The sequence below is a fragment of the Anolis sagrei genome, chromosome 3, assembly GCF_037176765.1.
Source record: "Anolis sagrei isolate rAnoSag1 chromosome 3, rAnoSag1.mat, whole genome shotgun sequence".
NCBI lineage: Eukaryota > Metazoa > Chordata > Lepidosauria > Squamata > Dactyloidae > Anolis > Anolis sagrei.
The window spans coordinates 107,952,315-107,968,244 of record NC_090023.1 but is presented as its reverse complement, the minus strand read 5'-3'; the positions used below and the strand labels follow the sequence as shown (position 1 = coordinate 107,968,244).

At 41.9% G+C, this 15,930-nt stretch overlaps 1 protein-coding gene across 2 annotated transcripts in view; it reads right to left on the bottom strand.

Annotated features, from left to right (window-relative positions):
• RASA3 (RAS p21 protein activator 3) overlaps nucleotides 1-4,888 on the bottom strand; it is a 169,112-nt gene extending 164,224 nt beyond the window's left edge. The window contains exon 1 of one of the 2 annotated variants that reach the window (XM_060769666.2): nucleotides 4,651-4,888. In XM_060769666.2, coding sequence (XP_060625649.1) covers nucleotides 4,651-4,705 — 55 coding nt within the window. In that variant the 5' untranslated portion in view covers nucleotides 4,706-4,888. The remainder of the gene's footprint in view (nucleotides 1-4,650) is intronic. The other variant, XM_060769667.2, reaches the window with a different exon arrangement.
• Nucleotides 4,889-15,930: the final 11,042 nt, after the last annotated feature.

The window sequence follows — 15,930 nt, the reverse complement described above, 5'->3', positions numbered from 1 at the left end:
AGAATGTTTCTAGAACATGGCCATATAGCCCGAAAAACCTAAAACAACCCAACTTATAGGATTCTGAATGAGTTAAACAGCCTAACACACCTTATTATTAATGTATTTAAACTGAGTTTTTACATAGCAACATAAATGTTTGTTGAATAAGTAGCATTCTGGCAAAAGCTATCACATCATTTTCATATGAGGGTAATATTTACTACCTAGATTTGTGTTATATGATGGGTGTGAATTTGTGATTTACAAGCATCAACATGCCAAGCTTTCTGAAGTGTGTGTGTGTGAGGGAGAGAGAGAGAGAGAGAGAGAGAGAGAGAGAGAGAAGGACAGGGTTTTCCCACCAGATTTAGTTGGTCAAGGGTGCAGCACTTGTCCTATAACCCAGTATAGTCAGAACAACACCAGAGTGAATTTTAATCTACAACAGTGACATCTGTTGCTTACTTTCTAATGATGCGGTCTGGAAGTCATTCAACAGTCAAAATAATAGCACGTCCTTCAAACAAATTAAACTACCGTCTGTGATAGTCACATAGAAACTGCACGCTGTGAACAGTCAACAGCAGGCTGAAGCAATAGCAGCTTGAAATATGGGAAATTTCTATTAGGCTCACAATGAGTCCTTTTATGTTCACTTTCTCAGGGCCTGTTTAATATGTAATGCATACAAATGATCTGCCAGTATTATTTGAACAAGTACTCGGCACAGAATTCAAAGCCTGTCTGTGAACTGTTGAAACATATCTGGAGACATAAAAGTGCATTTATCACAAGCTGGTGCAAAAATCTGACCCAAAATAGTGACCCAACTGGAAATAAGGGAAACAGTATGTGTACATTGTAGACTGTATTTGAGAAAACATGATCTGTGTGCATTTTAGAATACAATAAGTGGCCCGCTATATGCAGCTGTGTTGGGTGATGGAAGATCCATTCCAAAGCTGTATGTTCTCCATATTTGGTCTAGAAACAAATACTAATTTGCATTCTGAACTTGTACAATTAACTATGTAGGTCTTCCACAGGATCTGCATAATTGCATGGTAATTTTACTGTTAGCACCAATAACAGACATAAGGTCTTCAAATCTAGATCAGAGGAAGAGAAAATAAACAGAAGAGAGGGGGGGAAAGGAAGTTTAACTGTAGAAGACACAAGATGACATAGATGTAGATAAGTTTGTTCTCAAGATGTCATGGCAAGAAGCCACCATCAGTATTTCTGACAGCAACATAAATTGTCTTTCCCCTTTTCAGAGGATGTTCGGGATACATCACACAAAAAATAGCAGATTCCCCATGGGAGTGCAAGACGTAACGTATTGTAGTTGTAATCCTCAACACAACAACACAGGAGAAGGTCCAAATGAATGACTTAAGCCCCTTTCACACATTATCTGCTTTGAACTGGGATATATGGCAGTGTGGACTCAGAAAACCCAGTTCAAAGAAAATATTGTGGGTCATTCTGCCTTGATATTTTGGGTTATATGGCTGTGTGGAAAGGGACCTTACTTACATGAGTTAATCTGTATATGTAGTTTCATTGCATTTTAAACACATAGATGCACATATTCAAATGCATTAAAGAGGAACAAAAACTGACATGACACATTTCACCATGACCACATTGTACCAACAGGAAGTGGCAAGAAGATGGCCCAAGAAGATTTCTCTGGAGCATTATGGGATGCAGGAATGCTGAGAGGAAACCACTAAATATCAGTGGGGGGGGGGGGGACGGGACATCGAACAATAAGAATCAAACAGTGATCAGAAGTTGGAGGAGCAGAGACTGAGATACAGAAGTGACAACAGAAAACCATATTAAATAGGCATGATTACTGTTTGGATCATAACAATATGGTCCTGATGGACTGCAGCTCCCATCAGCCATAGTCAGAATTGGCAATAGCGGGGGATTAAGAAGCACCAGCTGTCCAGGGGAAGGTGACTAAAATGATAAAGGGTCTAGAGAGCAAGCCCTATGAGGAGCGGCTTAAAGAGCTGGGCATGTTTAGCCTGAAGAAGAGAAGGCTGAGAGGAGACATGATGAGGACCAAGATGTGAGGGGAAGACATAAGGAGGAGGGAGCAGGCTTGTTTTCTGCTGCCCTGGAGACTAGTACTTCTAGAAAGGAGATTCCACCTGAACATGAGGAAGAACTTTCTGACTTTGAGAGCTGTTCATCAGCAGAACCCTCTGCCCCAAAGTGTGGTGGAAGCTCCTTCTTTGGAAGCTTTTAAGCAGACGCTGGATGGCCATCTGTTGGGTGTACTTCTAATGCGATTTTCCTGCTTCTTGGCAGGGGGTTGGACTGGATAGCCCACGAGGTCTCTTCCAACTCTAAGATTTTATGGAGGCTCACAAGCCCTTCATCCTTGATCTAGCAGATAATAAACAGGAAATGAGGGAAAGCCTGGGAAAACAGCACTGGATTAATCTGACACCCACCAGCAAACAGGAACCACCCACAGATTGGAGTGCGTAGTGGACAAAGTCAGAACTTCCAAGCACATTTCTGCCAACTTCTGAATTTTCCAAAGAGATAGGAAAATTGAGCTTCTGAGGGTCACGACCCACAGGTTCTGCATGACCACAGCACTCAAAAGGAGGAGTGCTTTCAAATGACCAAACAAGGCAGAGGAACTTTGGTCCAGGAATCCTCCTGCTAGAAGGGTTTTTAGTGAACCCTCAAAGGGTCATAGGGAGTACAGTAGTCTCGCTTATCCAACATAAACGGGCTGGCAGAACGTTGGATAAGCAAAAATGTTGGATAATAAGGAAAAGCCTTTTAAACATCAAATTACGTTAGGATTTTACAAATTAAGCACCAAAACATCATGTTTTACAACAAATTGACAGAAAAAGCAGTTCAATACATGGTAACATTATGTAATAATTACTGTATTTACGAATGTAGTACCAAAACATCGCAATGTATTGAAACAGCTGTGGATCCGGGTGGGAGGCAGACTGCGTCGGATAATGAGCAAAGGTTGGATAAGTGAGACTCTATGGTACTAACAAAGTGAATTTCTTTTCCAAAATAGTATATGCTACACATCCACGCTTTCTGCCCACACTTCGCAATGGAGACAGTTTGGGGCATTTTGCTAACACAGTTGAATGGATACAGCCTGTTATGGCTCAATGATGTGGCACTGTGACAGCTGTAGTTTTGCAAAGTTTTTAGACTTCTGAGCCAAAGAGTGCTGGTCCCTCCCCAAACTACAAATCCTGGGATCTCATTGCATGAAGTCATAGCATATAAAGAGGTGTCCAGCTGCATTCATTTGGTAGTGTAGACCAGTCAGGGGCAAATTTTGGCCCTCTGGGTGTTTTTGGACTTCAACTCCCACCATTCCTAATAGCCTCACGCCCTTTCCTTTACCCCCTCAGCCGCTTAAGCGGCTGAGGGGGTAAAGGAAAGCGCGTGAGGCTATTAGGAATGGTGGGAGTTGAAGTCCAAAACACCTGGAGGGCTGAAGTTTGCCATGCCTGATATACAGACATAGTATATATAGTATATTACAGTGGTTCTCAACCTTCCTAATGCCACAACCCCTTAATGCAGTTCCTCATTTTGTGGTGACCCCCAACTATAAAATTATTTTCATTGCTACTTCATAACTGTAATTTTGCTACTGTTAGGAATTGTAATGTAAATATTTGATATGCAGAATGTATTTTCATTCACTGGACCAAATTTGGCACAAATACCCAATATGCCCTAATTTGAATACTGGTGGGGTTGGAGGGGGCTTGATTTTGTCATTTGGGAGTTGTAGTTGTTGGGATTTAAAGTTCACCTACAATCAAAGAGTATTCTGAACTCCACCATAGAATCATAGAATCATAGAGTTGGAAGAGACCTCATGTGCCATCCAGTCCAACCCCCTGCCAAGAAGCAGAAAAATCACATTCAAAGCATCCCCGACAGATGGCCATCCAGCCAAACTTGAATTGAACCAAACTTGGCACAATGAACTCCTATGACCAAGAGAAAATACTGGAAGGGTTTGGAGGGCATTTTGGAGTTGTAGGGCATTTTGGAGGGCATTTTGGAGTTGAATTTTGGAGTTGTAGTTCACCTACATCCAGAGAGCACTGTGGACTCAAACAATCATGGATCTGGACCAAATTTGGCAGGATACTCAATATGCCAAAATGTGAACACTTGTTGGAGTTTGGGGAGAATAGACCTTGACATTTGGGAATTGTAGTTGCTGGGATTTACAGTTCACCTACAACCAAAGAGCATTCTGAACCTCACCAACGATAGAATTGGGCCAAACTTCCCACACAACCCTGATGGTCTTTGGCGACCGCCCCCCCCCCCCGGGGTCCTGACCCCCAGGTTGAGAAACACTGGTTTAGTACAATATAAAACCATTCTAGTAGAGATGCAAAGCGTTGCTGCTGCCCATCACATCCCGGAGTTGCATTCTCTTCTTCCCCATTCAGAGGCATCCTTTCCTTCCCTCTCCTCTCATCTGTCATTTCCTTGCAGGATGGGAGCGAAGGAAGGAAAGAGCAAGGGAGGAAAAAGGCAGGCAAGGGATGGGGGGGGGGGGGAGGCAAGGCAGCCACGGGACGGTTTCCTTTCCCTTTGTGAGCCCCCTCCTGCTTCCCTCCCTCCTCGTACCTATTTTGATCCGGACGCTCTGAAACACCCGGAGGCCCCCTTCTTCCACCGGCATGCTGCAGCCTTGCGCCTCGGCTCCTCCGCCGGGAAGGGGGAGAAAAAAGAGAGGCTGCCTCTTCTGTTGCTTCTGCTGCTGCTCCTGCTGCAATTGCAAGTGCAAAGCGATGCCAGGAGTGGGACCCGAAGAGACGCCCCGCGCGCGCGCACCCGCCCTGCCTGCCTGCCCGCGCGCGCGCCCCCTTCCGCCCTTCTGGCTCCCGCTTTGAAAGGCGAGAGAGAGAGAAAGAGAGAGAACATCTCCCCGCGGCTCTCCCATTGGCTAACGGGAAACCGGGCGCCTCCTCCTCATTGGACCAAGCTCTCAAGGGGGAGGGCGCTCCCTAATGGACAGAATGAAAAACGAGGAGGCAGGGAAACAAGAGTCAGAGAGAGAGAGAGATTTTGGTTGGGTCTACTGCACAGTCCTCTATAATGCATTTCGGAACTGCAATTATATGGTCATGGTCGACCCAGATAATGCAGTTCAAGGCAGCTAAAGATGGGTCTAGGCCGGGTGGGACGGGCTGGGAGGGCGGAAACGTCGAGTGCATCTACACTTTAGAATTAATGCAGTTCAGCACCACTGCAATTGCCATGGGCTTATGCTATGGAATCATAGGATCATTGTACTTTGCTGAGGCACCAGCAATAATAATAATAGTAATAATAATAATAATAATAATAATAATAATAATAATAATAATAATAATTTGATATATAACATGATTAGTACACAGCAAACAAGGTCACTATGCTGGTTTTTGTATTTGTACATTGTGTCAAGGATTGTGTGATGTATTGGCGAATAATTCATGCAAATCCAAGTAGGGTGACCTTCTGCAGCTAGCAGATGGTAATTTTGTCAGCGCCGATTGTGTTTAAGTGCAGGCCAAGGTCTTTAGGCACTGCACCCAGTGTGCCGATCACCACTGGGACCACCTTTACTGGCTTGTGCCAGTTCAATTTTTAAATCCTCATATTATGTTGGCTTTTTAGTTGTTTCTCTTCAATCCTGCTGTTGCCTGGGATTGCAACATCGTAGTTTTTTAACACGATCGTGCTCCAAAAGTGAATTAGGAAGACCCAGAGTAGTTTGATGTGTTCATTTTCTGTAATTTTTTCAGGCTTGTGATCCCACCAGTTCTTTGTCGCAGGTACATGGTATTTGTGGCACAAGTTCCAATTAATCATCTGAGCAATGGTATTATGCCCCTGCTTGTAGTCTGTCTGCGTGATCTTCTTGCAGTAGCTGAGGATGTGATCCATCGTTTGTTCTGCTTCCTTGCAGAGTCTACACTGGCTTTGATGGCATTGGTTCTAATGCCTTGTTCTTGGGATGCAAGAATCAGGCCCTCAGTCTCCTTTTTCAAAGTTCCATTTGTGAGCCACATTACTGGTGCCTCACTGCTAAACAGTGAGAGCTGTTCAGCAGTGGAACTCTCTTACCCGGTGTGTGGTGGAGGCTTCTTCTTTGGAGGCTTTAAAGCGGCGGCTAGATGGCCATCTGTCGAGGTACTTTGAGTGCGATTTTCCTGCTTCTTGGCAGGGGGTTGGACTGGATGGCCCCACAAGGTCTCTTCCAACTCTATGATTCTATAATAATAATAATAATAATAATAATAATTTATATTAATTAATTAATAATATGTCTGACGTGTAATCAAATAGGTCAGCGGTTCGAATCTGGGGAGTGGGGTGAGCTCCCAATGTTAGCCCCAGCTTCTGCCAACCTAGCAGTTTGAAAACATGCAAATGTGAGTAGTTCAGTAGGTACCGTTCCAGCAAGAAGGTAACGGCGCTCCATGCAGTCATGCTGGTCACATGACCGTGCAGGTGTCTATGGACAACGCTGTTTTTTTGGCTTAGAAATGAGATGAGCACCACCACCACCACCCCGAGTTGGACATGACTAGACCTAATGTCAAGAGGAAACCATGGCAGTAAAATTGGGACCAACCCGCATTCATTCTGTAGTGTTGATGCACTCTAGGGCTCTGGAGACCAAAGTTTGAATGCCTGCCCAGCCATGAAAACCACAGAGTGACCTTAGGCAAATCACTCTCCCTCAGTCTCAGAGGAAGACCAGGGCAAATCCCCTCTGGAAAACTCTTTACTAAAAGTTAAATATATTAAAGAGTGAGACTCCATGGGCCAATTATTTGCATATTTCCTTTTTTAACTTTTAATACATTATTTATTTATTTATTTACAGTATTTATATTCTGCCCTTCTCACTCCACAAGGGTCTCAGGGCAAATTACAATGCATATATACATAGCAAACATTCAATGCCTTTTAGACATACAACATCTATAGACAGACACAATTTAACAATTTAACATTCCAGCTTTTCCAGCTTCATGAGGGTTTGCTCGATTCTGGCCACAGGGAGAGCTGCTGCTTCACCGTCCACTTGTGACACTGAGTGCTTTGATGGAGTACTTCCTCATTCTTCTGCATGCTGCTGGATGGTTTTATGGCATTGTAAATTAGTTAAATTAGCCTCCCCACATAAAGCAGCACCTAAATTTCCTACTTGACATATACAACTGTCGTTTGGGCTGCATAGGTCAACATCAAGCTAGACTATTAATGGCCGACCCGAGCTGGCTTTGAACTCATGAACTCTCGGTCAGTAATGATTTAATGCAGCTGGCTACTAACTAGCTGCACCAGATCTTATCTTATAGCTCTATGCAAAACCTCAAAAGCAAAAATGAATAAAAGAGGAGACAACTGACCACTTTGCTTCATTTCTCTTTGTATATTACATTGTTTTGCTAACTCATAATCAATATTTGCCCCTTCTGTGTCTTTTAAATGGCTTTTATCTGTTTGATAACTTAAAAAAAAAAACCAGGTTTCCATAAGATGTTGCCATGCCACTTAAAGTGGAATCATAACTCCATAATCTGGTAGTGTGAAAGGACCTCAGATTCACTGGTGGGGATTCCGATCCCTAATGTTAAAGCACTAAATACTTTGAGATGCAGATATATCAAGAAATAGGCTCTACTAAGTGACACTTACTAAAGTCTTTTTCAGGCACCAGGCTTTCCTTCCTTTGTCTCTCTGTGCATCCTGCTTTTAAGGATTGGGAGTGCTTAAAAACTTGTCTCTTACTCCCCTCTTCCTATGGTTAGAGATAAGGAGCAACATCTAATTGCTCTTCCAGGGCAATGCTATGGTCAACACCACAGTTTCACTGAAGGACAAGTAGATTCCTGGAGATAATAACAAACTTTATTTATATTCCACTCTGTCTCCCAGCGGGGACTGAGGGCGGATTACAGAACACATATATGGCAAATATTCAATACCATTATACAATTAACAAGCACAGACAGCACATAAACAGAGGTATAGGCTTTCCCTATCTTTTTCATCTCTGGCATCTAGGGGCTGTGCTCAACTCCATCCACTGCTGTCGCTCCATCTTCCATGCGGAGGAGATTTTTGTTGTCCGTAGATGTCCTCCCAATGGAATTGCCAACATGTTCTTATGGGCGCATTTTATTACCTCCCCACTAAAAGCAGTATCTATTTATCTACTCACATTACTCTTTTTGATTTGCTGGTGGGCAGAAGCTGGGCTGATGATAGGAGCTCACCCCAACCTGGGCTTGAACTACCAACTTTTTGATTGGCAAGATTTTCTACAGCTAGCAGTTCAACCCGCTGTGATTAAGCCTGGCCCATTCAATGTGTTCTCTCATGTTAAATACAATAGACTTTTTTTACTTGCAGTTTTCCCACTTTTGCTGGGGGTTCTATGCCCCTAATCCCTGCAACGGTGAAGGCCTGTATTTATTTGTTCCTACTACTTCTGATTTATCGGTGTCTGTATGTTATATTTACAATGATGTAAATATATAAATTTTTGGGTGCTCTGGGATACCTTTAACTGAAAGTGGGATCTAAATTCACTATCTTAAATATGTAAATATGGCACAAAAATCACTGCATGGAATGGAAAATGCTGCACACTCCCATCAAGCAGATGCAGTATGTAGATTGGCAACCCACCTTGCTGTCTAATGACTTTCAACACAAAAATTGCTAAGAAAAGATATAAATTCATTCATGATCAGAAATTTTTGAAGCACTTTTTTTAAAAAGAGAAGCAATACTTCCTGTACTTGCAGTTCTAGTGTACAGAAGGGCACAATTTGGCTAAACATTGGTACAATAGGATTGGGACTTCTAGATTCAATTAATCTTCCCCTATGTTGTACTGGATTTTCAGCAATTCATGGCTAATCAGCTTCTCCTGTTCTTGTCTCCTTACTCAAATATGAAAGTTCCTTATTTTATATCTCAAAAACAATTACCTTATATACTCATGTACAAATAGACCTCATGTATAAGTTGATAGCAGGTTTAAGGCCAAAAATATGGTTTTTTAATATGATCTGTAGATAAACAGAGGGTCATTCTGCAGAGAGGGGAATGTACCAAGGCACCTTAGGGCACAAACAATTGCTGGCCACCACTGTCATTTCCATGCCCAGACATTCAAAGAGGCCAGAAGTGGTGCTGTAGTGGAAATATGGGGTTGGTGCTTTTTTTAGGTTCTCCCGGAACCATCTAAAGCCTGGCTTTTTGCCACTCTACTCAGGCCCCATCTACAACACCATATAATCCAGTCTCTGAATTCAGATTATCTGCTTTGAACTGGATTATTTATTTATTTATTTATTTATTTACTTTACTTGTATACCGCAGTTTCTCAGCCTAACAGGCGACTCAACGTGGTTTACAACAAAGGTACAACAGTCAGCAATATACAATTTAAAACCATAAAAATATAATACACAATATTAACACAACAATAACAACCCAATGCATCTCATGACTAAAATCGTGATCCAGTTTCGTCGTCCATATTACCATTCCTGTAATCATCACATTCATTGCACCGATTAACCAAATGCCTGTTCGAACATCCAGGTTTTTAATCTTCTTCGGAACACCATCAGCGAGGGGCTGATCTTACCTCCATGGGAAGGGCATTCCATAGCTGAGGGGCCACCACAGAAAAGGCCCTGTCTCTCTTCCCCGCCAGCCGCACCTGTGAAGCAGGCGGGATAGAGAGCAGGGCCTCCCCAGAAGATCTTAGGGTCCTGGTGGGCTGATAGGCCGAGATACGTTCGGATAGGTAGGTTGGGCCAGAACCGTTTAGGGCTTTAAAGGCCAACACCAGCACTTTGAATTGAGCCCGGTAGCAAATCGGCAGCCAGTGGAGCTGGTGCAGCAGAGGAGTTGTATGCTCCCTGCGCTCCGCTCCTGTTAGTATCATGGCTGCCGAACGTTGGACTAATTGGAGCTTCCGAGCCGTCTTCAAAGGCAACCCCACGTAGAGAGCGTTGCAGTAGTCTAAGATTATATGGCAGTGTAGACTCTCATAATCAATGCAGATCATCTAGATTCAGAGACTGGATTTTATGATGGTGTAGACCCAGCTTCAGGGAATGGGATGGTTCCTTTTTCATATGGGATAATGTACAGTAAGGGGCCATGGTGGCACAGTGGGTTAAACCACTAAGGTGCAGAATTTGCAGACTGGAAGGTCAGTGGTTTGAATCCATGGTATGGGATGAGTTCCCATTGTTAGGCCCAGCTTCTGCCAATGTTGCAGTTTGAAAACATGCAAATGTGAGTAGATCAATAGGTACCACTTTGGTGAAACGATAATGGCACTCCATGCAGTCATGCTCGCCACATGACCTAGGAGGCATCTATGGACAATGCCGGCTATTCGGCTTAGATATTGGAATGAGTACCCCCCCCCCCCCCAGAGTCGGCCTTGACTAGCCTTAATGTCAAGGGGAAAACTTTAACTTTACTTTAATGTACAGTAATCGCACTGACTCGTTGATAAATAGGTCCAGGTTTTTCAGATTCATTTTTTGACTAAAATTTCTAGACATATATATGCATTTATAGAATATGTAGTCTTGAAGTGACTGGCTTGACTTTGAAGGGGCTGGGGGTGGCCACGACCAACAGGAATCTCTGGCGTAGGCTGTGGTCTGTGAGGTCACAAAGATTCAGAAGCGACTGAACGAATAAACAACAACAATAGGACATGTACTTAATTCCATGCTAATTTAAATGTAAAGGTTTGAAACTGGTTTCACGCACAGGACCAACTTTCATTGTTGCCTAGAACCATATGGGTTCACATTGTAACTCTGCTGAGGATTCTGATGCCTAAATTAAGCAACAATTAGACTTCCACAGAAGGTCATTTTCTGTGACTCATTTCTACCAGGCAAGGAAATCACTTCCTTTCAATGATCTAGATGAGAGGTTTCCCTTGAGAGGAAGTTAAGAGATGTTCTAATTACTTCAACATAATGGAAATAGCTCACAAAAGCATGGCAAACATAACGGAAACTCATTGAAAAATTCAGCGTTTAACTTCTCCACCATAATAATCAAAACGAGCTTCTCCAAACATACCCTATTACATTCTGGAACAATCTTATTTGATTTGCTTTTACAACTCCTTTCCCCAAACACTGAAATGAAACAGAGATTCTTGCTCCTGTCTCTTGCTTTGGAAAAGAGTCCCCCACGGCTCCATTTGGTCCTAAAGTCAGTGTGATTGCGTCCTCTGCTGGTAGCATGTAAAATCTATTTCTGTAACAGTTCAAAAAGCAGATTTGCATTTCTAGAAGGCCACAACTAGCAACTGGTCACAATTCTTTCACTGCATTTGTTGTTATGAGTAGGATACATGTCATTTCGTTGTAATAAGAACTGTGCATGATTTTTATGAAATTTCCTTTTATCCTCAGGGAGATAGCCATTTTATGCAATTGTTATCACTTTATATCATTTCAATCTATTTATTATTTTAAACTAGGTAAAATTAGTAAATCGAAAAACAACTCCTGTCTTCTGGAATATTGGCTATCCCTCCCAATTTGGTTTCGTCTGCAAACGTGATGATCTTGCCTTCTAACCCTTCATCTAAGTCATTAATTGTACTCTGCCTTGGTCAGACCACACTTGGAATCACACTGTGTCCAATTCTGGGCACCACAATTTAAGGGAGATGTTGACAAGCTGGAATGTGTCCAGAGGAGGGTGACTAAAATGATCAAGGATCTGGAGAACAAGCCCTATGAGGAGCAGCTTAAAGAGCTGGGCATGTTTAGCCTGAAGAATAGAAGCCTGAGAGGAGACTTGATGAGGGCCATGTATCAAGATGTAAGTGGAAGACACAGGGAGGAGGAAGCAAGCTTGTTTTCTGCTGCCCTGGAGACTAGGATATGGAGCGATGGTTTCAAACTACAGGAAAGGAGATTCCACCTAAACATTAGGAAGAATTCCTAACTGTGGGAGCTGTTCAGCAAAGGATAGCTATTGGTGGGGAATGTTTCACATAGGTTTCTGAGGCTGGATCTCCACTGCAATCTAATACAGTTTCACAATGCAGATTAACTGCTTTGAACTGGATGAGTCTACACTGCTTTATAATCTGGTTCAATATATTTAATCTGCATTCTGAAACTACATTATATGGCAGTGTAGATCCAGCCTGACTGAAGACCCTTTCAGACTACATAATTATAGCAGTATGACTCCAACTTAACTACAATGACTGCATCCTGAAGTTTACTGAAATACTACAGGAGCTCAATGACTGAACACCCTAAATGGCAAATCTCCAAACTCTATAGGATGTCACCATGGCAATAAAGGGGAAATCATAATAATATAACTTATCAAGTATGAAAGTAGCTCTTGTTGGAGTATGTCACTTTATCCATCAGAACTTACCTCAAGTTTTAGGATACAAAAACTAACCCCACTTAATGCTTTGTTAAATGAATTTCTAAGATAACATTTGTAACATCCCTTCAACATCCCATAATAATATATAAAAAGTACTCTTATTGTTAACTTTAGCTGCTGTAACACACTAGAAAGCAGCGTATTCTGGAAGAAAAACATTCTGGGGGGAAATCTATCCCTTCACAAAAACTGATGGACAGTGCAATGCTAGAAAGCATGATAACTAGTTGTTGGGATGATTTTTTTACGCAAGTACTTTGTCATTTTTTAGGATGTTGCTGTTTTGTTTGCTTTCTTTAAGCTTTTCTTTCTTTTTGATTCTATGCTTTCATCAATTACTGAGACTATAATTGCACATTATACTGATGAACTATAGCTGTTTCCTATTTGTGTCAGTAATGCAGTCTTACAGCTTTGGACAAAATCAGTCAATCACAGATATGACACAATATACTGTATTGGCATATGTAAATAAGCAAATAGTCTGAGAACTCTGCCATGTTTAGCTAGATTCCAAAGCATGCCACCTGCTGGAAATGGTGAAATTTCACAGTTGAGTTCCAGTCCTAAAAACTCTGATGTAAGAGGCACCACTCCAACATAGCAACATATTTTCTCTGGGTTGACACTGCCCCCCCCCCAATAATTTTATAATTATTAACAGAAATTCCAAAAAAAAAAAAACCTGTAGCCTGTTGTTCTCCCATTCACCTCATCATTGCCACATTACCCACAAGAGAGTAAAAGACACCACAAAAGCCAACAAAAGGATCAGATCACTCTGCCATTAGGAGCCACAGAGGTGCAATGGGTTAAACCCTTGTACTGGCTGAAGTGCTGACCTGAAGGTCAATGGTTTGAATCCATGAGATGGGGTGAGCTTCCATCTGCCAGCTTCAGCTTCCCATGCAGGCACATGAAAGAAGCCTCCCACAAGATGGTAAGACATCTGGGTGTTCCTGGGCAACATCTCTGCGAACGACCATTTCTCTCATACCAGAAGCGACTTACAGATTCTTGAGTCACTTCTGACACAATTAAAAAAAACTTTTCCATTTAGTAAGGCCATACTCTAATGTTAAAGAAACTGTAAAGCTATAGTTGCACTGCAAAAAAAAGAGTGACCAGTTACAATCTGAATGTTAGAAAGCCATGTCATTATTTCTTGGAAAGGAAATAATTGCTGGGAGTGCTTAATTAAATTCAAGTTCTGTGAAGAAACTGGCCAATCTATACATTTTAAGAATATATAGATGGGAATTTTGTTCTCAGGACTCAGGAAGTAAACATAGAACTAGCAAGACTTTGGTTGGAATGCTAAGCTCAGCTCTGGGAGCTTACCAGAATCCTGAAGATGAAGTTTGTCAACGTATTGCCTTGATAAGAAGATCTGCATTTCCATGCTTGGATTTGCTGGAGTTTTTGCTGGCATTTGAACCGGCAAAGAGATAATCTAATATCTCCATGGTTTGCCAGGTGTTAGCTTAGAATTGGCAAATTTGAGAGACATAGGGTATTATTTTCTACAGGCACTGTTTTGTGGATGAACAATACATTTCGATGCATCAGCTAACCCTAGGAGTCCAATTCCATAACAAAGTTGTCATTCTCTAACAGGAACAAGTTTCCAATTACAGAGCATTTTGGCTTAGGCAAAGAAGTACTTTTTTCGTGTCAGAATCGACTTGAGAAATTGCAAGTCGCTTCTAGTATGAGAGAACTGGCCTGCAAGGATGCTGCCCATGGGGATGCCCCGATGTTTTACCATCCTGTGGGATGCTTCTCTCATTCCCCTGAAAAGGAAGCTGGAGCTGACAGATGGGAGATCACCCTGTCTTGCGGATTCGAACTGCAAACCTTTAGGTCAGCAGTTCAGCTGGCCCAAGGGTTTAACCCATTATACCACCACGGCTCCCTACATAAGTACTTATAAACATAATAAAAATATTTGAAAAAAGAAGTACTTATGAACCTGTATTTTATATATATATATATATATATATATATATATATATATATATATATATAAATATACCATCAGAAAAAGGGGATATATTTTAGAGATATTTTCTACTCCAGAACTTGAAGAAGATGGGAAGAGTGAGTGAGTAGCTTCAAACTGTTTATTGCAACTTGTTTAAACTTTCTTAGGGGTCAACATTATTCTCAGAGGAGAGATATGTGTGATTTTGTGTACTCCTTCATATGTGAAGATTCCAATTTAGCAGGAGGAAGAACCAGTTTAGACAAGTGTTTGAACACTTGTACAGGAATCCAGACTTTCAACTGTGGAATGCCATTAACAGAAGCAGGAAAGCTCTAGTGTGAAATATTACTGTAAATGGGCTGTGCTATGTCACATTGCACAGCAGTTTACCACATCAAACTCTGCCTTAATGTTCTGAAAAATTAAAGAAATAGAAACAGCAAGGGAGAGAAATCACCAGGCTTAACATTCTTGACAGCCATTTAATCTTTTTCTCCTTCCTACAAAGTGTTTTTCTCCCACCAGACAGATTCATTAAATATAAGCAAGATATGAGCTTAGGGAGACCATTCATCTGTGTGGGGTCAGAACTACAGATGAACTGAAAAACAAGTGACTGTATGTGTGAGATGAGAACTAGGACAGAGCAGAAAATGGCAAGCAGAGCCTGGAGAAGTTGGGCAGATCTAAGAGAGTGCTGAGATAGAACCAGATTTATCATGAATGGTCCCATGGTGATTTACAAAGGACAGTTCTGCACAAACACATAATGTAGCTATGAACCAATATTAAACATACCATTTTAGGGTGGCGTTATGGTCACCTGAGTTGTTGGAAACTGCCTTCATTGCAGGACAGTGGCTCCACAGCCAGGTTGTGCAGACACCATGCAGAGAATTGCAATTTTTTTGAGTAAACACCTGCAAAATGTGCCTGTTCTAGCAAACCTGTATGCAGTTATTTGGAAACACATGCATAGGCATGTGTATAAATATTCAAAGAGATTTCTGGATGAATGTTTTAGTATAGTGAAATGAATTTGCAGCTTGAGGAAATGAGACGTTTACAAAAGCTAAAATTCACAATATGAGTATCATTAGGTTTGAGCATTGGATTAGGAGTTTGAAAACAGAGTTTGAATTTTCACTAGGCCATTTTTTTCATGCCAGGAGCAACTTGAGAAACTGCAAGCTGCTTTTGTGTGAGAGAATTGGCCGTCTGCAAGGAAGTTGCCCAGGGGTCGCCCAGATGTTTTTGATGTTTTACCCTCCTTGTGGGAGGCCTTTCTCATGTTCCCACATGGAGAGATGGAGCTGACAGAGAGAGCTCATCCGCACTCTTCCCAGATTTGAACTTCCAAAATGTTGGTCATCAGTTTAATCCATTGCACCATCGGGGGCTCCATGAAAACCAAACTTGCTGTAAGGAAAAGCAATTGGGCGACCTTG